We start from the raw sequence: 26,098 nt of genomic DNA, 5'->3' as shown, positions 1-26,098 counted from the left end.
AACTACAAACTCCGTTTCCATGAGTTGTGAAATTGTGTTAGATGTAAATATAAACGGAATACAATGATTTGCAAATCCTTTTCAACCCATATTCAGTTGAATATGCTACAAAGACAACATATTTGATGTTCAAACTGATAAAAAAAAAAAAATTTTTGCAAATAATCATTAACTTTAGAATTTGATGCCAGCAACACATGACAAAGAAGTTGGGAAAGGTGGCAATAAATACTGATCAAGTTGAGGAATGCTCATCAAACACTTATCTGGAACATCCCACAGGTGTGCAGGCAAATTGGGAACAGGTGGGTGCCATGATTGGGTATACATACAGTTTCCCAAAAAATGCTCAGTCTTTCACAAGAAAGGATGGGGCGAGGTACACCCCTTTGTCCACAACTGCGTGAGCAAATAGTCAAACAGTTTAAGAACAACGTTTCTCAAAGTGCAATTGCAAGAAAATTAGGGATTTCAACATCTACGGTCCATAATATCATCAAAAGGTTCAGAGAATCTGGAGAAATCACTCCACGTAAGCGGCATGGCCGGAAACCAACATTGAATGACCGTGACCTTCGATCCCTTAGACCGCACTGTATCAAAAACCGACATCAATCTCTAAAGGATATCACCACATGGGCTCAGGAACACTTCAGAAAACCACTGTCACTAAATACAGTTGGTCGCTACATCTGTAAGTGCAAGTTAAAGCTCTACTATGCAAAGCGAAAGCCATTTATCAACAACATCCAGAAACGCTGCCGGCTTCTCTGGGCCTGAGATCATCTAAGATGGACTCATGCAAAGTGGAAAAGTGTTCTGTGGTCTGACGAGTCCACTTTTCAAATTGTTTTTGGAAATATTCGACATCGTGTCATCCGGACCAAAGGGGAAGCGAACCATCCAGACTGTTATCGACGCAAAGTTGAAAAGCCAGCATCTGTGATGGTTTGGGGGTGCATTAGTGCCCAAGGCATGGGTAACTTACACATCTGTGAAGGCACCATTAATGCTGAAAGGTACATACAGGTTTTGGAACAACATATGCTGCCATCTAAGCGCCGTCTTTTTCATGGACGCCCCTGCTTATTTCAGCAAGACAATGCCAAGCCACATTCAGCACATGTTACAACAGCGTTGCTTTGTAAAAAAAAAGAGTGCGGGTACTTTCCTGGTCCGCCTGCAGTCCAGACCTGTCTCCCATCGAAAATGTGTGGCGCATTATGAAGCGTAAAATACGACAGCGGAGACCCCGGACTGTTGAATGACTGAAGCTCTATATAATTAATGAATGGGAAAGAATTCCACTTTCAAAGCTTCAACAATTAGTTTCCTCAGTTCCCAATCCTTTATTGAGTGTTGTTAAAAGAAAAGGTGATGTAACACAGTGGTGAACATGCCCTTTCCCAACTACTTTGGCATGTGTTGCAGCCATGAAATTCTAAGTTAATTATTTGCAAAAAAATAAAGTTTATGAGTTTGAACATCAAATGTTGTCTTTGTAGTGCATTCAATTGAATATGGGTTGAAAAGGATTTGCAAATCATTGTATTCCATTTATATTTACATCTAACACAATTTCCCAACTTATATGGAAACGGGGTTTGTAGTTACAATGGTAACATTTTATACTAGCTTTTTTATGCTATCTTTAAAGCAAAAAATTATGGATTTTGATACTTGCCGCCATTTTCTAGTATGATAACTTTTCCCATATAACAGCAATTTTAATAATTTTATACGTATAAACCTAAAATCACTTTACATTTTTGGATTTTCAACATTGATGGGGAAGGAAGACTGGGCGGAGCCTCTGAGATGACGCCAAAAAGCAGTTGAAAAGCAGAACTTCGAAAATAAACATTATGTTACCATGGAGACCTGATTTTGCAACAAATCATAGCAAATACCACTTTTAAAGACATTTTAATATGATAAGAGACACAGTGATCGATGACATCATCAGACCAGCGACACGACACACATTATAGAGAGTATACTTGGCATATAGATTGTATAATGTTCTTTATACGAGCTAAAATGAACACCTTAAAGGAGCAGTCCACCACATGTCAAAGAATCCTCTAATGGAGACTGAAAGGGATTGGATTGTTTCCACTTGAAAAGGTTTTCTTACGCAAACACCAAATGACGTGCAAACTGCGAGGATGTCTTTCCAAAATGCGCTCGTTAGTTAGCATGTCAGCCTGTTAGCTGATTCCCTCGTTTCTTGGTGCTAACATGATTTTGGCTTTTCCCTTTATTTCCAGCTAAGCTACGTTTTATTGTGGTTATCTGTCACTGTGCTATGCTATGCTAAGCTAGGTTAGCAGGACGAAGCTGTGTTATTGTGCTAAGCTAGGCTAACTGTGAGTCAAATGCGGTTAGCGCGACTTGCAATGTTTGGTTAGGTTGGGATGCCACACGCTGGTCAATGAGGGAAGTGTAAGTGTTACCATAACAACAAACCACAGGCGAGGGTGAGGGACTGTTCCTTTAAATCTTTGCTCCAAAGTCTCCGAGGAAGGGTCAGGGTCCCGGTCTCCCTCTGGTTCTGGTCTCAGGATTAGGAGGAACCACCAGCTGACGAAGCACATACGGATTCTTTGGTTCTGATCCAGCTTCATTCAGGTCCACCAGGTCTTCCAAGAACATTTAGGCACTCGAGGAACATACCTCAGGAAGCATTTATGGATCCAAAGAAGTCTTTTGAAGAGCCCTTTTAGTACCCGCTAAAAAGTCCAGGGAACTTTTGCAAGAGACTATTTTGGAATTCCTACATTTTCTTAAGGTGAAAAAAAAAAACCTCTCTCAGACCTTCAGGAACACCACCAGGAGCTGAGGACCTTGCAAAGAACTGGTGGAGAGTCCACAAGTCCAGGGAGACCAGATCCAGAGATGGAAAACACGTGCTTCCTCTCCGAATTTTGTCTTTATACCAGTCACATGGTGCGTGTGTGTGTGTGTATGTGTGTGTAGAAGTGTGACACGGGGGTGCTGTTGCTATGGCGACAACCTTCATGACTTGTCGTCGTAGCGGTCGAGCGAGGCCTGGAGGTCCGAAAGCTCCACGTCACAGATGACGCTGCGAGGAGGCGTGGAACTGAAGAAGTGACCGCCTGTCAAAACACAACATCTGGTTGTCAAAACACACGTCAGGAAAGAGTGCAGTACCTACGTGTGACCACTTGGCAAACACACTTCACACACCAAAATGATACAAACTGACCTCGAGGGGACCCGTTCAAAGAAATGACAAAAAAATGCTCAGGGACAAATAAAAGGGTATCAAACTTGTTTTTATTAAGGGCCACTTTGCAATTACGGCCGTCCTCAGAGGGCCACCTTAATGACGTGATGGGATCACATTAAATAATGTGGCAGACCACATTAAATGAGGTGATGGATCACATTAATAATGTGACAGAACACGTTAAATGTCATGGCGGGCCACATTAAATAACGTGACAGAACACGTTAAATGAGGTGATGGATCACATAAATAATGTGACAGAACACATTAAATGTCATGGCAGGCCACATTAAATGAAGTGATGGATCACATTATAATAATGTGACAGAACACATTAAATGTCCTGGCGGGCCAATTCAAATAATGTGACAGAACACGTTAAATCGCATGGCAGGCCACATTAAATGAGGTGATGGATCACATTAATAATGTGACAGAACACATTAATGTCCTGGCGGGCCATATTTAATAATGTGACAGAACACGTTAAATGTCATGGCAGGCCACCTTAAATGAAGTGATGGATCACATTAATAATGTGACAGAACACATTAAATGTCATGGCGGGCCACTTAAATAATGTGACAGAACACGTTAAATGTCATGGCAGGCCACATTAAATGAAGTGATGGATCACATTAAATAATGTAACAGACCACATTAAATGTAATGGGAGGCCACATTAAATAATGTGACAGACCACATTAAACGTCATGGTGGGCCACATTAATGAGGCGATGACCACATTAAATGTCATGGCAGGCCACCTTAATTAATGTAATAGACCACATTAAATGTAATGGGAGGCCACAATATAAAATATAATGGGAGGCCACGTTTAATGAAGTGATGGATCACATTAAATGTCATGGCAGACCACGTTAAATGAGGTGATGGAGCACATTAAATAACATGACAGACCACTTAAATGTCATGGTGGGTCACATTATTGAGGCGATGATCCCATTAAATAAGGTAACAGAGCACATTAAATGTCATGGCTGACCACATTAAATGTAATGGGAGGCCACTTAAATAATGTGACAGACCACATTGAATGTCATGGTGGGCCACATTAATGAGGCGATGATCACATTAAATAATGTAATATACCACATTAAATGTCATGGCAGGCCAAATTAAATAATATAACAGACCACATTAAAGGTAATGGGAGGCCACTTAAATGAGGTGATGGACCACATTAATGAGGCGATGATCACATTAAATAAAGTAATATACCACATTAAATGTCATGGCAGGCCAAATTAAATAATATAACAGACCACATTAAATGTCATGGTCGGCCACATTAATGAGGCAGTGATCACATTAAATAATAGAGCTGCGAATCTTTGGGTGTCCCACGATTCGATTCAAAATCGATTTGTTTTGATTCAACGCGATTCTCGATTCAAAAACGATATTTTCCCGATTCAAAAGGATTCTCTATTCATTCAATACATAGGATTTCAGCAGGATCTACCCCAGTCTGCTGACATGCAAGCAGAGTAGTAGATTTTTGTAAAAAGCTTTTATAATTGTAAAGGACAATGTTTTATCAACTGATTGCAATAATGTAAATTTGTTTTAACTATTAAATGAACCAAAAATATGACTTATTTTATCTTTGTGAAAATATTGGACACAGTGTGTTGTCAAGCTTATGAGATGCGATGCAAGTGGAAGCCACTGTGACACTGTTCTTTTTATTTTTTTTTATAAATGTCTAATGATAATGTCAATGAGGGATTTTTAATCACTGCTATGTTGAAATTGTAACTAATATTGATACTGTTGTTGATAATATTAATTTTTGTTTCACTACTTTTGGTTTGTTCTGTGTGGTGTTTGTGTCTCCTCTCAATTGCTCTATTTATTGCAGTTCTGAGTGTTGCTCGGTCGGGTTTGGTTTTGGAATTGGATTGCATTGTTATGGTATTGCTGTGTATTGTTTTGTTGGATTGATTAATTAAAGAGATAAATAAAAAAAAATTAAAAATTAAAAAAATTAAAAAATTAAAAAAATCGATTTTTAAAAAATGAGAATCGATTCTGAATCGCACAACGTGAGAATCTATTTTTTCCCACACCCCTATTAAATAATGTAACAGACCACTTTAAATGTCATGGCAGACCACATTAAATGTAATGGGAGGCCAGTTTAAATAATGTGACATACCACGTTAAATGTAATAGTGGGCCACATTAAATAATGTGACAGACCACATTAAATGTAAAGGCAGACCACATTAAATAATGTGACAGACCACTTTAAATGTAATGGGAGGCCACACTAATACAATGGGAGGCCACATTAAATAATGTGACAGACCACGTTAAATGTCATGGTGGGCCACATAAATGAGGCGATGATCACATTAAATAATGTAACAGACCACATTAAATGTAATGGGAGGCCACATTAAATAATGTGACAGACCACATTAAATGTCATGGTGGGCCACTTAATGAGGCGATGATCACATTAAATAATGTAACAGACCACATTAAATGTAATGGGAGGCCATGTTAAATAATGTGACAGACCACTTTAAATGTAATGGGAGGCCACATTAAATAATGTGACAGACCACTTTAAATGTCATGGTGGGCCACAATAAATAACATGACAGACCACGTTAAATGTCATGGTGGGCCACGTTAATGAGGCGATGATCACATTAAATAAGGTAACAGACCTCATTAAATGTAATGGGAGGCCATATTAAATAATGTAACAGACCACATTAAATGTAATGGGAGGCCATATGATGATATTGCGGGCCACAGTAAATAATGTGGAGAGCCAGATGTGGCCCCCGGGCTTTGAGTTTGACACCTGTGGCCTAATAAGAGGCCATATGGTTTTTTTTTCAATGCCTTGGAGCTGTGGGGTCCACATGTCAGGTCTTTGGTCCCACCAGCACATAAAAACACTTTCTTACTCGTCACAGCGATTGCGATATCCGCGGGGGTCCTGGGCGGGGCCTCGGGGTGCGGCGGGCTCAGCGGCTCCACGCTGATAGCGGGCTGGCGCCTGTCGTTCAGCGGCGCCCTCCGGCTCCCGGAAGCCTGAGCGACGCCCAGACGCTGCACATCCAGAACCACGCTGTCCACGCAGGGCACGCTGGTCTGTGGACAGCACACACGCTTCATAGGGGGCCGGCGGCGGGGGGGCGGGGCTTTTGGCGGCAGGCGGCGACTCACCATAATGCCGAGCGCCTTCAGGATGTTGAGCTTGCACATGGGACAGGTGCAGTGCTCGTTGAGCCAGGGGTCCACGCACACCTTGTGGAAGACGTGCCTGTGGGCGTAGTTGGTTAGCGCCTGATCACATGACCACACCGCGTCAGGGACTTACTTGCAGGGAAGGATGCGCACCACGTCGTTGAGCTGGTACGCTTCGATGCACACGGCACAGTGGTTGTAGTCGGGATCCGTCTCCTAGGACGCAGGAAGGACAACAGGTGAGTCTTCTGGGGGAGGAGCCTTGCTTAATTAGTGATGTTTACCTTGTCTCCTTTCTTCACCGTCCTTGTGGTCAACTTGCCCATCGCTTTCTTGGCCGCGTCACCAAGACGACGCTGAGACCAGCCCAAGGACACGCATTAGTCAACACACACAACTATACAACACTGTAGCTAACACATTAGCTTGCTAACATGCTAACACACACAAAAGCTGGTAACGTACAAGATGAACAGTGTAAAGAAACATGTAGCAAGTGATTTAGCATGCTAACACAAACACACACATAGGCTGGTAACGTACAAGATGAACAGTGTAAAGAAACATGTAGCAAGTGACTTAGCATTCTAACATGCTAACACAAACACACACATAGGCTGGTAACGTACAAGATGAACAGTGTAAACAAACATGTAGCAAGTGACTTCGCATGCTAACACAGACACACACATAGGCTGGTAACGTACAAGACGAACAGTGTAAAGAAACATGCAGCAAGTGATTTAGCCTGCTAACATGCTAACACAGACACACAAAGGCTGGTAATAAACAAGACCAACAGTGTCAACAAACATGTAGCAAATGACTTCGCATGCTAACATGCTAACACAAACACACACATAGGCTGGTAACGTACAAGACGAACAGTGTAAAGAAACATGTAGCAAGTGACTTAGCATGTTAACACAGACACACAAAGGTTGATACGAACAAGATGAACAGTGTAAAGAAACATGTAGCAAGTGACTTAGCATGCTAACATACTAACACAGACACACAAAGGCTGGTAACGTACAAGACCAACAGTGTAAAGAAACATGTAGCAAGTGACTTAGCATGCTAACATGCTAACACAGACACACAAAGGCTGGTAACGTACAAGATGAACAGCGTAAAGAAACATGCAGCAAGTAACTTAGCATGTTAACCCAGACACACAAAGGTTGATACGTACAAGATGAACAGTGTAAACAAACATGTAGCAAGTGACTTCGCATGCTAACACAGACACACACAAAGGCTGGTAACGTACAAGACCAACAATGTAAAGAAACATGTAGCATGTGACTTAGCATGCTAATGCATGGATACAAACATGAGGATGGTAAAGTACAACAGGAAGTTCCCGCCACGAACCATAACAACTAATTTGGTTGGTAAGTTAGCACATTAGCAAATAGGCTAACGCACTCAAACACAGACAAAAAACACGCACAGGATGGTAACATACAGCAGGAGGTGCACACAAACTCATAGCTGGTCAATTAGCTTGCTAACATGCTAACGCACACACAAAGGGTGGTAACGAACAGGACGAATAGTGTAATAAAAAACATGTAGCAAGTGAATTAGGATGCTAACATGCTAACACATGGATGCATGCGCACCCATGCATGAGGATGTAACATACAATAGGAAGTTCCTGCCAGGAACCATGTTAACTTGGCTGGTGAGTTAGCACATTAGCAACGTGGCCCTGCGATGAGGTGGCGACTTGTCCAGGGTGTAACCCGCCTTCCGCCCGAATGCACACACAGAAGAAGCACGCAAAAGGATGGTAATGTACAGCAGGAAGTGTAAACACTGAACAGGAAGTGTAAACAAACATGTCGCTGGTGAATTAGCTTGCTAACATGCTAATTCACACACACAAATGGTAACGTACATGATGAATAGTGTAAACAAAAACTGTAGCAAGTGAATTAGCTTGCTAACATGCTAATTCACACACACAAATGGTAACGTACAAGATGAACAGTGTAAACAAAAGCTGAAGCTAGTGAATTAGCTTGCTAACATGCTAATTCACACACACAAATGGCAACGTACAAGATGAACAGTGTAAACAAAGCTGTAGCAAGTGAATTAGCTTGCTAACATGCTAATTCACACACACAAATAGTAACGTACAAGATGAACAGTGTAAACAAAGCTGTAGCAAGTGAATTAGCTTGCTAACATGCTAATTCACACACACAAATGGTAACGCACAAGATGAACAGTGTAAACAAAGCTGTAGCAACTGAATTAGCTTGCTAACATGCTAATTCACACACACAAATGGTAACGTACAAGATGAACAGTGTAAACAAAAGCTGTAGCTAGTGAATTAGCTTGCTAACATGCTAATTCACACACACAAATGGTAACGTACAAGATGAACAGTGTAAACAAAGCTGTAGCAAGTGAATTAGCTTGCTAACATGCTAATTCACACACACAAATGGTAACGTACAAGATGAACAGTGTAAACAAAGCTGTAGCAAGTGAATTAGCTTGCTAACATGCTAATTCACACACACAAATGGTAACGCACAAGATGAACAGTGTAAACAAAGCTGTAGCAAGTGAATTAGCTTGCTAACATGCTAATTCACACACACAAATGGTAACGTACAAGATGAACAGTGTAAACAATAAACAAAGCTGTAGCAAATGAATTAGCTTGCTAACATGCTAATTCACACACACAAATGGTAACGTACAAGATGAACAGTGTAAACAAAAGCTGTAGCAAGTGAATTAGCTTGCTAACATGCTAATTCACACACACAAATGGTAACGTACAAGATGAACAGTGTAAACAAAAGCTGTAGCAAGTGAATTAGCAAACTACATTCTAATACATGAGGATGGGAACGTACAACACTTCCTGCGAGGAACCATGTGAACTGACTTTGCAGGTGAATTAGCACATCAGCAACATGCTAACGCCCGCAAACACAGAAGCGTGCAAAGGATACCATGATGTGTAAAAAAAAAAATGTAGTGAATGAATTAGCATGCTAACATGCTAACACATACACACAAAGGATAGTAACGTACGGCATTAAATGTAAACGAACATGTAGCAGGTAAATTAGCATGCTAAAACATACACACAAAGGATGGTAAACAGCATTAAATGTAAACAAACATGTAGCGGGTAAATTAGCCAGCTAACAGACACAAACACATATGAGGATGGTATTGGTAACATACAGGTCAAACCGTGAAAACCAACATGTAGCGGATGAATTAACAACATGCTAACACATACAAACAAAGGATGGTAACGTACAGCATTAAAAGTAATCAAACATGTAGCAGGTTAATTACCATGCTAACACATACACACAAACGATGGTAACGTACAGCATTATATGTAAACGAAAATGTAGCGGGTAAATTAGCCAGCTAACTATGGCTGGGCGATATGGCCTTTTTTTAATATCGCGATATTTTAAGGCCATATCGCGATACACGATATGTATCTCGATATTTTGCCTTAGCCTTGAATGAACACTTGATGCATATAATCACAGCAGTATGATGATTCTATGTGTCTACATTAAAACATTCTTCTTCATACTGCATTAATATATGCTACTTTAAAACTTTCATGCAGAGAAGGAAATCACAACTAAAAAAATCACTATCTTTTTCATACGGTGTTGATCAGGAAACGTTTGCCTCTGCATTTTGAAGGTGTGGGCGTGTGGCACCGAACAGAGATGTTGACGTGCGGAGTAAGCACTGTTCATTCTTTAGCAGGTGACTTTTCAAATGATGCTACATATTAGCAGTAATGCTACTTTTTATAGCAACGCTTTCGCCCCACACTTGACAAATTACGGTTGTCTGTTCGACATATTTCCACTTGAAGCCAAACCACCGCCAAACGATGGACCCCCTGCTGTTTTTTGGGGGAATTAATTATTCCTTCATTTGTTGCCAGATTCGCACCTTCTTTCCCTCGTATTACCGCTAGCATCACAGCTAACGTTAGCCATGCTGCTACCTATTTGCTCAAGGAGGGCGTATACGTATGTGACGTATACCGTGACAGTATGTTACGTGTGTAGAAGCTGCGCTTGCTGTCTGTGAGAAGGAGAGACAGGAAAGACCGAGGAGAGCCTGTAGTGAAATGCCCGCAGCTAAAAGCAACTGCGTGAGAACGTATACTTGAATATCACGATATAGTCATTTTCTATATCGCACAGAGACAAACCCGCGATATATCGCCCAGCCCTACAGCTAACAGACACAAACACCTAATAGGATGGTATTGGTGACATACAGGTCAATCCGTGAAAACAAACATGTAGCGGATGAAATAACAACATGCTAACACATACACACAAAGGATAGTAACGTACGGCATTAAAATGTAAACAAACATGTAGCGGGTAAATTAGCATACTAAAACATACACACAAACAATGGTAACATACAGCATCATATGTTTATGAAAATGTAGCGGGTAAATTAGCATGCTAACAGACACAAACACCTATGAGGATGGCATTGTTAACATAAAGGACAAACCCTAAAAACAAACATGTAGCGGATGAATTAACAATATGCTAACACATACAAACAAAGGACGGTAATAGCATTAAAAGTAAACAAACATGTAGCGGGTTAATTAGCATGCTAACACATACACACAAAGGATGGTAACGTACATATATGTAAACAAACATGTAGCGGGTAATTTAGCATGCTAACAGACACAAACACCTATGAGGATGGCATTGGTAACATACAGGACAAACCCTGAAAACAAACATGTAGCAGATAAATTAGCATGCTAACACATACACACAAAGGATAGTAACGTACGGCATTAAATGTAAACGAACATGTAGCGGGTAAATTAGCATGCTAAAACATACACACAAAGGATGGTAAACAGCATTAAATGTAAACAAACATGTAGCGGGTAAATTAGCATGCTAACAGACACAAACACCTAATAGGATGGTATTGGTAACATACAGGACAAACTGTGAAAACAAACATGGAGCGGATGAATTAACAATATGCTAACACATACACACAAACTACGGTAACAGCATTAAAAGTAAACAAACATGTAGCGGGTTAATTAGCATGCTAACACATACACACAAAGGATGGTAACGTACAGCATTATATGTAAACGGACATGTAGCGGGTAAATTAGCATGCTAACAGACACAAACACCTATGAGGATGGCATTGGTGACATACAGGACAAAACCTGAAAACCAACAGGTAGCAGATAAAATAACAACATGCTAACACATACACACAAAGGATAGTAACATACAGCACTAAATGTAAACAAACATGTAGCGGGTAAATTAGTATGTTAACACATACACACAAAGGATGGTAACATACAGCATTAAAAGTAAACAAACATGTAGCGGGTTAATTACCATGCTAGCACATACACACAAAGATGGTAACGTACAGCATAAAATGTAAACAAACATGTAGCGGGTAAATTAGCCAGCTAACAGACACAAACACCTGAGGATGGTATTGGTAACATACAGGACAAACCGTGAAAACCAACATGTAGCGGATGAATTAACAACATGCTAACAGATACAAACAAAGGATGGTAACATACAGCATTAAAAGTAAACAAACAAGTAGCGGGTTGATTACCATGCTAACACATACACACAAACGATGGTAACGTACAGCAGTATATGTTCATGAACATGTAGCGGGTAAATTATCATGCTAACAGACACAAACACAGATGGTATTGGTGACATACAGGACAAACCCTAAAAACAAACATGTAGCGGATGAATTAACAACATGCTAACACATACACACAAAGGATAGTAACGTACAGTATTAGCATGCTAACATGCTAATGCATGCACAAAAGACACAAACACCTATGAGGATAGTATTGGTAACATACAGGACAAACCGTGTAAACAAACATGTAGCGGATCAATTAGCATGCTAGCGCATTAAACGTAAACATGTAGCGAATGAATTAGCATGCTAACATGCTAATGCATGCACAAGAGACACAACCACCTATGAGGATGTATTGGTAACATACAGGACAAAGCGTGTAAACAAACATGTAGCTGGTGAATGAGCACGCTAACGTGCTAGCACACCTGGCTGCGGTCGCGGGCGCCACTGTAGCGGATCTTCTGGATGAAGTAGAAGATGAGCCAGGCTGAAGAGATGATCATGAGGACGATGAAGGAGATGGAAACGAAGACCAGCGAACCTCGGTTGATGTTCTTGGTGGTACTACGCTGACCCACCAGCACGGTGACCACCACCGTCAGGTTCCGCTCCAGGTTGGCCAGGATCTCCTTGCCATAGCCTTCAGTTATCATGACCGCCACCGTGTCGCCCGTCCCTGCACGCAAGACCAGGTCACCGACCAGGACGTGCTTATGCTCGCATGCTAAAGGCGGTCAGCAAACCTTCGTGGCCCATCATGACCGTCTTGTTGGTGGAGTTGTTGTAGATGAGCACGGCGGAGGCGTTGAAGGTGGCGGCCTTCAGGATCTTCTCCTTGAAGGTGCAGTTTCCTCTCTGGAGCAGCGCCACCCACTGGACGCCGCGGGGAGGGGCCAGGAAGCGGGTGTGGGGGTCGCAGCCCTGCTTGTCCATCACTGAAGACACACACAGAGGCGGGTTGCTTAGTTGTCTGGAACAGTGATTCTCAAACTGCACGGCTCCACCTGGTGGTACGCCAAAGAATCACTTGGTTAAAGTACAGTGTTTTATTGTCCTATATTACACACAGTGTTACTGTTCAAACTGTGGCTGAAAATATTGAATATACTTGTGAGAAAAAAACTCTGCCTTGTTTTTAATGAATACTTAGGCTTACTACACTACTGTATACATACAATATTCAGTGTATTAAAATTTAGTGTAAAAATATTCAAAGAACAACAAAAATCAGTATATTTAAATTCAGTGTATAAAAATTCAGAGTAAAAAAATCAGCGTATTAAAATTCAGTGTAAAAATATTCAGTGTATTAAAATTTCAGTGTAAAATCAGTGTATTAAAATTCAGTGTAAAAAAAAAAATCACTGTAAAAAATTCAGTGTATAAAATTTCAGTGTAAAAATATTCAGACTCAGAGCAAAAAAAAATCAGTGTAAAAAAATAAGCGTATTAGAATTCAGTGTAAAAATATTCAGGTTATAAAAATTCAGTGTAAACAAATCAGTGTATTAAAATTCAGTGCAATAAAAATCAATGTATAAAAATTCAGTGTAAAAATATTCAAAGAAAAAAAAATCTGTATATTTAAATTCAGTGTATAAAAATTCAGATTAAAAAAATCAGCGTATTAAAATTCAGTGTATTAAAATTTCAGTGTAAAATTAGTGAATTGAAATTCAGTGAAAAAAAATCAGTGTAAAAATATTCAGAATAAAAAAAATCAGTGTAAAAAAAATAAGCGTATTAGAATTCAGTGTAAAAATATTCAGGTTATAAAAAATCAGTGTAAAAAAATCAGTGTATTAAAATTCAGTGTAATAAAAATCAATGTATTAAAATTCTGTGTAAAAATATTCAAAGAAAAAAAATCAGTATATTTAAATTCAGTGTATAAAAATTCAGAGTAAAAAAATCAGCGTAATAAAATCTCAGTGTAAAAATATTCAGTGTATTAAAATTTCAGTGTAAAATCAGTGTATTGAAATTCAGTGTCCTAAAAATCAGTGTAAAAATATTCAGAGTAAAAAAATCACTATTAAAATTCAGTGTATAAAATGTCAGTGTAGAAATATTCAGAGCAAAAAAAATCAGTGTAAAAAAAATAAGCGTATTAGAATTCAGTGTAAACATATTCAGGTTATAAAAATTCAGTGTAAAAAAATCAGTGTATTAAAATTCAGTGTAATAAAAATCAATGTATTAAAATTGAGTATACAAATATTCAGTGTATACATATTCAATGTATTAAAATTCAGTGTAAAAATATTCAGAGTAAAAAAAATTCAGTGTATTAAAATTCAGAGTAAAAAAATCAGCGTATTAAAATTCAGTGTAAAAATATTCAGTGTGTTAAATTTTCAGTGTAAAATAATCAGCGTATTAAAATTCAGTGTAAAAAAATCAGTGTATAAAAATTCAGTGTAAAAATATTAATTGTAAAAAAGAATAGCTGAAAATTTGTATGGACCTGAAGTTTTACACTGGATTGTGTTAGCATTTTGCTAACACATTTTTTCCAATGAAATTGTCAGCATACAATGACGTAGAAAATTTCAGTTCACGAAATTCGAACGCAAAAAATTCAGTAACACAAAGTCAGTGTAAAAAAAAAAAAAGATTTTCTAATAAGAGACACAAATTAACCTCCATGTAGAACATTTCAGCTTTTTCTCATTACATACCGATTTTTTTGCCCTTTTTTCTTACATTTTTACTGGTTATTTCCCCATGTAAGAATAGAATACAAATACAAATAATTTGATCGTGTAACTGCATGACCTGGTGTGTCAAAAATGCTGCCTGTACAAAAATATAAATGTTCAGTTAAACATTTAAACATTAAAATTTTTCTAATCAATTCATAAGTATTCTTTTTAATTAACTTAATTTAGCTTGTACATTAAAGGAGTCATATGTAATAATTTAATCATTAAATGGCCCTGATATGTCAAAAGGCATGAATAAATCATGTTGTTTTCCAATACCTTTATAACTGATAACAGCCGGGATGTGCTCATTTCAAAATTTGATTTACAGTCCCGAAATCTTGTTATTGTTTTCATTTCGATGCCCCGCCCTCCACCGTTTGACCAATTAGAAAGTCTGTGAGTGTGTCACATCCAGTTGTCAGTTACACACCGCACTCTTCGTCTGACTACTGCCACTGGTAAAGTTACTAAACATGTCAGACCTTAGTACATCTGAAAGTTACCATTCTCAACTTATTTATGACAAAGCCAGGAACAAAACCAGGATTTGTATCGGGGATGCCTTTGAAAGATGGAGACAATTGAAGGTGAAGAAGATTTTTTCATCTGACGCCAACTTCCTAATTTCCTTCTTGATGGGGTTAGGCATTTATGTTTTCTTATTACTTGATATAAATGGAAATGGACATTTCGTACATTGTCCATAACAGTCTATGATCCTGTCTAACAAAGCTAGTATGTTCCTGCAACCAATGCTTAGTGTGATTGTGCTTCGCTCCTAGTGTAATACTTAGCATGCTAGCCCGGTCAATGACACATCGACAGGGGAAATATATGCCCGTCAGCCTGTATGTCAATGTGTCATCCAAGTGACAGTGAAAAATATATTTTGGACAAATAAAACCTATGTGGATATGGGTAGTGTCAGTGCCTATTTCATTATCAATATGCTGATACGTTGAGGAAATGGGTTCCAACATTAGTACGGCTAATTGCGGTTTCTAAAGTTAAAGTTAAAGTACCAATGATTGTCACACACACACACACTAGGTGTGGCGAAATTATTCTCTGCATTTGACATCTGGTACGCTATGTGCATCAAACACATACAGGACTGTCTCAGAAAATTAGAATATTGTGATAAAGTCCTTTATTTTCTGTAATGCAACTAAAAACATGAAAATGTCATACATTCTGGATTCTTTACACATCAACTGAAATATTGCAAGCCTTCTGTCATTTTAATATTGCTGATTATGGCATACAGCTTAAGAAAACTCAAATATCCTATCTCAAAATATTAGAATATCATGAAAAAGTATACTAGCAGGCTATTTAACTAATCACTTGAATCGTCTAATTAACTCGAAACACCTGCAAGGGTTTCCCTGCGCCTTTAAAAACACTCAGCTTCGTTCAGTAAACTAAATCACAAGTATGGGGAAGACTGCTGACCAGACTGCTGTCCAGAGGACCATCATTGACACCCTCCATCAGGAGGATAAGAAACAAAAATACATTTCTAAAAGAGCAGGCTGTTCACAAAGTGCAGATTCAAAGCACATTCACAAAAGGTCTGTTGGAAGGAGGAAATGTGGCAGGAAACGCTGCACAACCAAGAGAGAGGACCGCAGCCTTAAAGGCCTACTGAAATGTGATTTTCTTATTCAAACGGGGATAGCAGGTCCATTCTATGTGTCATACTTGATCATTTCGCGATATTGCCATATTTTTGCTGAAAGGATTTAGTAGAGAACATCGACGATAAAGTTCGCAACTTTTGGTCGCTGATAAAAAAGCCTTGCCTGTACCGGAAGTAGCAGACGAGTAGCGTGACGTCACAGGTTGTGGAGCTCCTCACATCTGGACATTGTTTACAATCATGGCCACCAGCAGCGAGAGCGATTCGGACCGAGAAAGCGACGATTTCCCCATTAATTTGAGCGAGGATGAAAGATTTGTGGATGAGGAAAGTGAAAGTGAAGGACTAGAGGGCAGTGGGAGCAATTCAGACAGGGAAGATGCTGTGAGAGGCGGGTGGGACCTGATATTCAGCTGGGAATGACTAAAACAGTAAATAAACACAGGACATATATATACTCTATTAGCCACAAATTAATCCCGCATAACAAACACCTCCCCCCTCCCGTCCATATAACCAGCCAATACAAATCAAACACCTGCACAACACACTCAATCCCACAGCCCAAAGTACCGTTCACCTCCCCAAAGTTCATACAGCACATATATTTCCCCAAAGTCCCCAAAGTTACGTACGTGACATGCACATAGCGGCACGCACGTACGGGCAAGCGATCAAATGTTTGGAAGCCGCAGCTGCATGCGTACTCACGGTACCGTGTCTGCATATCCAACTCAAAGTCCTCCTGGTAAGAGTCTCTGTTGTCCCAGTTCTCCACAGGCCAATGGTAAAGCTTGACTGTCATCTTCCGGGAACGTAAACAATGAAACACCGGCTGTGTTTGTGTTGCTGCAGTCGGCCGCAATACACCGCTTCCCAGCTACAGCTTTCTTCTTTGCTGTCTCCATTGTTCATTGAACAAATTGCAAAAGATTCACCAACACAGATGTCCAGAATACTGTGGAATTTTGCGATGAAAACAGACGACTTAATAGCTGGCCACCATGCTGTCCCAAAATGTCCTCCACAATCCGTGACGTCACGCGCTGACGTCATCATACCGAGACGTTTTCAGCAGGATATTTCGCGCAAAATTTAAAATTGCACTTTAGTAAGCTAACCCGGCCGTATTGGCATGTGTTGCAATGTTAAGATTTCATCATTAATATATATAAACTATCAGACTGCGTGGTCGGTAGTAGTGGGTTTCAGTAGGCTTTTAACAGCATTGTGAAGAAGAGCCGCTTCCAGAATTTGGGGGAGCTTCAAAGATAGTGGACTGAAGCTGGAGTCCAGGTATCAAAAGCCACTGTTCACGGACGTGTCCGGGAAATGGGCTACAATAGCCGTATTCCCATGGTCAAGCCACTCCTGAACTCAAGACTACGGAAGAAGCATCTGCTTGGGCTATGGAAAAGAAGCACTGGACAGTTGCAGAGTGGTCCAGAGTCCTGTTTTCATACGAAAGCAAGTTTTGTATTTCATTTGGAAGTCAAGGCGCTAGAGTCTGGAGGAAGGCTGGAGAGGAGCAAAATCCGAGTTGCTTGAAATCCAGTGTGAAATTCCCAAAGTCAGCAATGGTTTGGGGAGCCATGTCAGCTTTCTGGTGTTGGTCCACTGTGTTTCATCAAGTCTAGAGTCAATGCAGCTGTGTACTAAGAGATTTTAGAGCACTACATGCTTCCATATGTTGAAAAACACTATGGAGATGATGATTTCATTTTCCAGCATGATCTGGCACCTGCCCACAGTGCCAAAACCACCAGTAACCGGTGTACTGACCATGGCATTACTGTCCTCGATTGGCCTGCCAACTCCCCTGACCTGAACCTCATAGAGAATTTGTGGGGTATTGTGAAGAAGAAGCTGAAAGACACCAGTTAAGCTAAAGGCCGCTATTGAAGCATCCTGGGCATCCATAACACCTCAGCAATGCCACAGGCTGATTGCCTCCATGCCACGCCGCATTGATGCAGTAATCCGTGCAAAAGGATTCCCAACCAAGTACTGAGTGCATTAATTGACATTTGAAAATGTTTGATTTTGTTTTGCTGTTATAAATCTTTTTTTTTATACTTGGTCTGAGGAAATATTCAAATTTTTTGAGATAGGATTTTTGAGTTTTCTTAAGCTGTATGCCATAATCAGCAATATTAAAATAATAAAAGGCTTGCAATATTTCAGTTGATGTGTAATGAATCCAGAATGTATGACATTTTCATGTTTTTAGTTGCATTACAGACAATAGAGGACTTTATCACAATATTCTAATTTTCTGAGACAGTCCTGTATGTGGTGGTATTTGCTTGGCACAATATAATGCATTACATGTCATGATTTGTGTATTGACATGGTAGTATGATTTATGCGTAACGTGGGTTGGCTCATAGAATCTCACACTGCACTGAAAGATGGTGATGTGCGTAAATGGAAGAGAATGCAGTGCGTCAGGTTGGATGCAACATGGGGTTATGCTGAACGAAATGTGGCGGTTATTTTAGTGTTGGCCTTGGCTTGCCATCAAAGTATGCCGGGTCAGCTACCCGCGGCTCTTGAAGCAGCATGCGGCTCTTGAGTGCCGCCCTAGTGGCTCACTGGAGCATTTTTAAAAAAGGATTGAAAGTGGAAAAAGATGGGGAAAAATATTTTTTTTGTTTCAGTATGTTTTTTGTTTGAGGACAAACATGACACAAACCTTCCCAATTGTTAGATGAGAGTATTTGATGAACATTGTTTTGTCCTACTAATTTCGGCAGTTCTTGAACTCACTTGTGGACTGTGACGCAACAGTTTGTTTACATGTAAAATCTTCCACTATTTGTCTCATTTTGTCCACCAAATGTTTTATGCTGTGCGTGAATGCACAAAGGTGCGCTTTGTTGATGTTATTGACTTGTTGGAGTGCTAATCAGGCATATTTGGTCAGTGCATGATTGCAAGCTAATCAATGCTAACATGCTATTTAGGCTAGTTGTATGTACATATTGCATAATTATGCCTCATTTGTAGGTATATTTGAGCTCATTTAATATCTTTTACTTTTATCCTCTTTGTATATAATTTAGTTTTGCATGTCTCATGACAAATTATCTGTATGTAATATTGGCTGCATTTCTGATAGTTGTTTGTGTGCCATGTTGTTCCAGACCACAGCAAACATTACCTAGCTTGCCAAAGATTGTAATAAATCTATTAGAAGAAGACAGCCTGTCGTTTCCTTTAACTTGGACACACACATATATACCTTTGGCCATTAAAAGCCAGTAATTTCCAGGAGTTATCTCACCTTCTGAGTAGCCTCTGATTTACTAATGTTTTCTAATGTTGTAAAAATGTGAAGAATAAATATTACATTTCAACATTTCTGTCAACAGAGATTTGCTTCAGCCTGCGACACATAGTCATTTTTAATAGGCTATTATAGCTAATATAGACACTTACATCATGTGTTGTCTTCATTATAAGACTTATATAAGACTTTTAAAGTAATTTTGATAGTAGGCTACTATAGCTAATATAGACACTTACGTCATGTGTTGTCTTCATTATAACACTTATATAAGACTTTTAAAGTCATTTTGATAGTAGGCTATTATAGCTAATATAGACACTAACCTCATGTGTTGCCTTCATTATAAGACTTATGTACGTTTTTTAATTTTTTGCGGCTCCAGACAGATTTGTTTTTGGTCCAATATGGCTCTTTCAACATTTTGGGTTGCCGACCCCTGGCATATGCCATATGTGATATATTTTTTATCATTATATACAATTATTTGGATGGTGGTCCGTGCGGTCAAACTAGACATTTTAGCAGGGTAATGCCAACAATCTGTCCCGACTCCCGACTAAAATATTGCTGCGAAACTTTACAAATACATTTGGCTAATCGACATCTGTAAAATGTGGCATAATTACTTAGTAAATCACCTTGCAAGAAGCATAAACAAGTGAAACCTACTGGGTAGGACTCGTCTATTCCCATTTTCCTTGGAGTGGGATTGGGCTGCGTATCTGCCAACCTCAGTCAGGGAGAGTGGGAGGGGACTACAGGATTTTGACCGTGATTTTAAGTATATTCTTTTTTTATTTTGAGAGTTTGTAATATTTTAGATCAGCGGTGTCTAAACTTTTTTCACCAAGAGCTGCATACTGACAAGTATAGGGGAGGAATTTTGAGATTTTTTATTTTTAAAAAATGCTAAAAACAGATATTATATATTTAAAGACAAAACGTTGTGTTATAGGTGACTGGTATATTGTGTATTAATTATTAGTTTAAAAATGTCAGCTTTATCTCATTACATACCTTTTCCCATTTTTTTCTTACATTTTTACTGGTTAATTTCCCAGGTAAGAATAGAATAAAAATACAAATAATTTGATCATGTAACTGCATGACCTCGTGTGTCAAAAATTCTGCCTGTACGAAAATATTAATGTTCAGTTCCACATTTAACAGTTTATTATTGTTATAATTTTTCAAATCAATTCATAAGCATTATTTTAATTAACTCAATTTTGCTTGCACTTTAATTACATTTTTATTTCGAGAGCTTCTAATATTTTAGATCAGGGGTGTCTAAACTTTTTCCACTTGAAAAGTCAAGTATGGGGGGGCATTTTGATTTTTTTTTTATTTAAAAAAAATGCTAAACACAGATCTTATATACATTTAAAGACAAAACTTTGTGTTATATGTGACTAGGTATATTGTGTATTAATTATTAGTTTAAAATGTCAGCTTTATCTCATTACATACCCACTTTTTGCCTTTATTCTTACATTTTTACTGGTTAATTTCCCATGTAAGAATAGAACCCAAAGCTCATCACCTATGGTCATGAGCTTTGGGTTATGACCGAAAGGACAAGATCACGGGTACAAGAGGCCGAAATGAGTTTCCTCCGCCGGGTGGCGGGGCTCTCCCTTAGAGATAGGGTGAGAAGCTCTGCCATCCGGGGGGAGCTCAAAGTAAAGCCGCTGCTCCTCCACATCGAGAGGAGCCAGATGAGGTGGTTCGGGCATCTGGTCAGGATGCCACCCGAACGCCTCCCTAGGGAGGTGTTTAGGGCACGTCCAACCGGTAGGAGGCCGCGGGGAAGACCCAGGACACGTTGGGAAGACTATGTCTCTCGGCTGGCCTGGGAACGCCTCGGGGTCCCACAGGAAGAGCTGGACGAAGTGGCTGGGGAGAGGGAAGTCTGGGCTTCCCTGCTTAGGTTGCTGCCCCCGCGACCCGACCTTGGATAAGCGGAAGAAGATGGATGAATAGAATAAAAATACTAATAATTTGATAATGTGACTGCATGACCTAGGGTATCAAAAATTCTGCCTGTACAAAAATATTAATGTTCAGTTCCACATTTAACAGTGTTTATTATTGTTATGATTTTTCAATATAATTCAGAAGTATTTTTTTTTATTAACTCAATTTTGCTTGCACTTTCAGTATATTCTATTTTATATTCTATCTTCTACCTAAAAGTCAAGTAAGGGGGGCATTTTTTTATATATATAAAAAAAAAATGCTATAAACAGATATTATATACATTTAAAGACACAACTTAGTGTTATAGGTGACTAGGTATATTGTGTACTAATTTTTAGTTTAAAAATGTCCGCTTTATATCATTACATACCGACTTTTTGCCTTCTTTCTTACGTTTTTAATGGTTATTTTCCCATGTAAGAATAGAATAAAAATAAAAATAATTTGATCATGTAACTACATGACCTGGTGTGTCGAAAATTCTGCCTTTACGAAAATATTAATGTTCAGTTCCACATTTAACAATTTATTATTGTTATAATTTTTCTAATTAATTCATAATTTATTTTTTTTATTAACTCAATTATGCTTGCACTTTAAGTATATTCTATTTTTATTTCGAGAGCTTGTAATATTTTCGATCAGGGGTGTCAAGTAATGGGGGCATTTAGATTTTTTTTTATTTAGAAAAAAAGCTAAAAACAGATATTATATATATTTAAAGACAAAACTTAGAGTTATAGGTGACTAGGTATATTTTGTAATAATTATTCGTTTTAAAATGTCAGCTATATCTCATTACATTCCAATTTTTGCCTTTTTTCTTACACTTTCACTGTTTATGTTCCCATGTAAGAATAGAATAAAAATAAAAATTATTTCATCATGTGTGTCACAAACTCTGCCTGTAAGAAAATATTAATGTTCAGTTCCACATTTAACAGTGTTTATTATTGTTATAATTTTTCTAATTCATGTCCATCCATCCATTTTCTACCGCTTATTCCCTTTGGGGTCGCGGGGGGCGCTGGAGCCTATCTCAGCTACAATCGAGCGGAAGGCGGGGTACACCCTGGACAAGTCGCCACCTCATCGCAGGGCCAACACAGATAGACAGACAACATTCACACTCACATCCACACACTAGGGCCTAATTCATGTAATAAAGATTTTTTTTTAATTAACAACATTTTGCTGGCACTTTAAGTATATTAAAAAAAAAATTTTGAGCTTCTAATATTTTAGATCAGGGGTGTCTAAACTTTTTACACCTGAAAAGTCAAGTAAGAGCCACATTTTGATATTTTTTATTTTAAAAAATGCTCAAAAGGTATGATATATATTTAGAGACAAAACGTTGTGCTATAGGTGACTAGGTATATTGTGTAATAATTATTAGTTGAGAAATGTCAGCTTTACCTCATTACATTCACTCATTACACGTGGCTTGTGCAGCCCTTTGAGACACGTATAATTAAAGGCTATATAAATAAACTTTGATTGATTGATTCCAATTTTGTTTTTTTGTTTTTTTACAAACACCGTTGTGTGTGAAATTGTGTTAGATGTAAATATAAACGGAATACAATGATTTGCAAATCATTTTCAACCCATATTCAGTTGAATATGCTACAAAGACAACATATTTGATGTTCAAACTGATAAACATTTTTATTTTTTGCAAATAATCATTAACTTTAGAATTTGATGCCAGCAACACGTGACAAAGAAGTTGGGAAAGGTGGCAATAAATACTGATAAAGTTGAGGAATGCTCATCAAACACTTATTTGAACAGGCAAATTGGGAACAGGTGGGTGCCATGATTGGGTATAAAAGTAGATTCCATGAAATGCTCAGTCATTCACAAACAAGGATGGGGCGAGGGTCACCACTTTGTCAACAAATGCGTGAGCAAATTGTTGAACAGTTTAAGAAAAACTTTTCTCAACCAGCTATTGCAAGGAATTTAGGGATTTCAACATCTACGGTCCGAAATATCATCAAAGGGTTCAGAGAATCTGGAGAAATCACTGCACGTAAGCAGCTAAGCCTGTGACCTTCGATCCCTCAGGCTGTACTGCATCAACAAGCGACATCAGTGTGTAAAAGATATCACCACATGGGCTCAGGAACACTTCAGAAACCCACTGTCAGTAACTACAGTTGGTCGCTACATCTGTAAGTGCAAGTTAAAACTCTCCTATGCAAGGCGAAAACCGTTTATCAACAACACCCAGAAACTGCGTCGGCTTCGCTGGGCCTGAGCTCATCTAAGATGGACTGATGCAAAGTGGAAAAGTGTTCTGTGGTCTGACGAGTCCACATTTCAAATTGTTTTTGGAAAAGAGGATAAGAACCATCCGGATTGTTATAGGCGCAAAGTTGAAAAGCCAGCATCTGTGATGTTATGGGGGTATATTAGTGCCCAAGACATGGGTAACTTACACATCTGTGAAGGCGCCATTAATGCTGAACGGTACATACAGGTTTTGGAGCAACATATGTTGCCATCCAAGTAACGTTACCATGGACACCCCTACTTATTTCAGCAAGACAATGCCAAGCCACGTGTTACATCAACGTGGCTTCATAGTAAAAGAGTGCGGGTACTAGACTGGCCTGCCTGTAGTCCAGACCTGTCTCCCATTGAAAATGTGTGGCGCATTATGAAGCCTAAAATACCACAACGGAGACTCCCGGACTGTTGAACAACTTAAGCTGTACATCAAGCAAGAATGGGAAAGAATTCCACCTGAGAAGCTTAAAAAATGTGTCTCCTCAGTTCCCAAACGTTTACTGATTGTTGTTAAAAGGAAAGGCCATGTAACACAGTGGTGAACATGCCCTTTCCCAACTACTTTGGCACGTGTTGCAGCCATGAAATTCTAAGTTAATTATTATTTGCAAAAAAAAAAAAAAAAGTTTATGAGTTTGAACATCAAATATCTTGTCTTTGTAGTGCATTCAATTGAATATGAGTTGAAAAGGATTTGCAAATCATTGTATTCCGTTTATATTTACATCTAACACAATTTCCCAACTCATATGGAAACGGGCTTTGTACATATTTACTGTTATTTTATTTAGACAAACATGATCTAATTAGAAAATACACAACATTTAAAGTTTTAGCAGACACGTATCGGCATTGGATTAGTATCGCCAATACCAGCCTGAATTTTACTTGGTATTGGATCGGAAAGAAGATCAGTGGTATCGCACATCCCTAGTTTTCTTGGTGAAAAAAAAAAGGCCGATACTGGGTCAATCTCGAGAGTTGTCTGTCATGTTTCAGCTACGGGGGTCAAAGGTTGTGTTAATGTCGAACAAAGGTCGGATGGATGCGAGGCGAGGAAGACGGAGAGCGGTAATGCGGCATGCTGCAGTGTCCTTGGGAAGTGGGAGCGTAATCTGACACCTGAGAGCCGGCACAACCTTGAGCACCTGAACGCATCATCGCAAGACTCTGCAGACACGCTGCCTTCAATGTGCGTCCCCCCGGGGGGGTGAGGCGGGACAAGACGGCGTTTTGAAGCCACCTTACCTCCGTGATGCGGCACCGGTCTGACCACCACGCCCCTGGTGTCCACCTTGGGAGAGTTCTGCCCGTACGTCACATCCTCGCTGCTCATCACATGGACCACGTGTCCTCTGGCGTCCTGCACCGTGGCGTTGACCGTGGCGCTGACGTACTCCTCCGACACCGCCATGCTCCGGTCCGAGCGGGCCGCCGACACGGAGGTGGTCTGGACCAGGACCAGGATCAGGACCAGGACTGAGGGGACGCACAGCCCGGCCCAGCTGAGGGACGTCATGGTGTCCTCATCCAAACTGAGAGCAGAGAACAAGGAAGGTTTTCAGAACACGTTTTTGAAATAAAACATGTCAAATAAAATGATGTCCAGGACGAGGGATGCTATTGTCCTTGAGCAAGGCACCACACAGTCACATTACAAGAGTATTAAACACTAAAAGACTTGAATAAGGTGTCTGTGTGTCCTCAAACTAGCATCCTCATCCTCGTCATCAAGGCCTGACTCTCTCATTCAGAACTCCGTTGACAAAACGCTCGTTTTAAGAGGCGCCATGACGCTTTGTTTTACCGTGTGAACGCGGACAGACAGGCCGCCCTTGCCGCTGTCACGACCCGCGTTCGCCGCCGATGTTCCGCGGCGCGTCAGCAGGGCTTCGGCAGGCGGGCCCCGCGGGAGCTTTGAACCGTGTTTTTGTTTTCGCTAACGCTCGAACGGTGCGGAAGCTCGGGGGTGTCCGGGTCGG

The 26,098-nt window shown here is 39.5% G+C and overlaps 1 protein-coding gene across 1 annotated transcript; it reads right to left on the bottom strand.

Moving 5' to 3' along the window:
- Nucleotides 1–1,910: 1,910 nt before the first annotated feature.
- On the bottom strand, nt 1,911–26,098 carry rnf130 (ring finger protein 130). The gene is made up of 9 exons (XM_061976858.2): nt 25,924–26,098; nt 25,365–25,651; nt 12,940–13,131; nt 12,622–12,872; nt 6,769–6,840; nt 6,618–6,700; nt 6,464–6,560; nt 6,202–6,388; nt 1,911–3,119 (listed from the first exon to the last, which is right to left on the bottom strand). The coding sequence occupies exons 2-9, from the start codon at nt 25,633–25,635 to the stop codon at nt 3,019–3,021; spliced, it is 1,254 nt and encodes a 417-aa protein (XP_061832842.2). The 5' UTR covers nt 25,636–25,651; nt 25,924–26,098; the 3' UTR covers nt 1,911–3,018.

Source organism: Nerophis lumbriciformis, linkage group LG16, assembly GCF_033978685.3.
Source record: "Nerophis lumbriciformis linkage group LG16, RoL_Nlum_v2.1, whole genome shotgun sequence".
Taxonomy (NCBI): domain Eukaryota; kingdom Metazoa; phylum Chordata; class Actinopteri; order Syngnathiformes; family Syngnathidae; genus Nerophis; species Nerophis lumbriciformis.
Note: the sequence above shows the minus strand (reverse complement) of the source record. Positions and strands in the feature narration are given on the sequence as shown.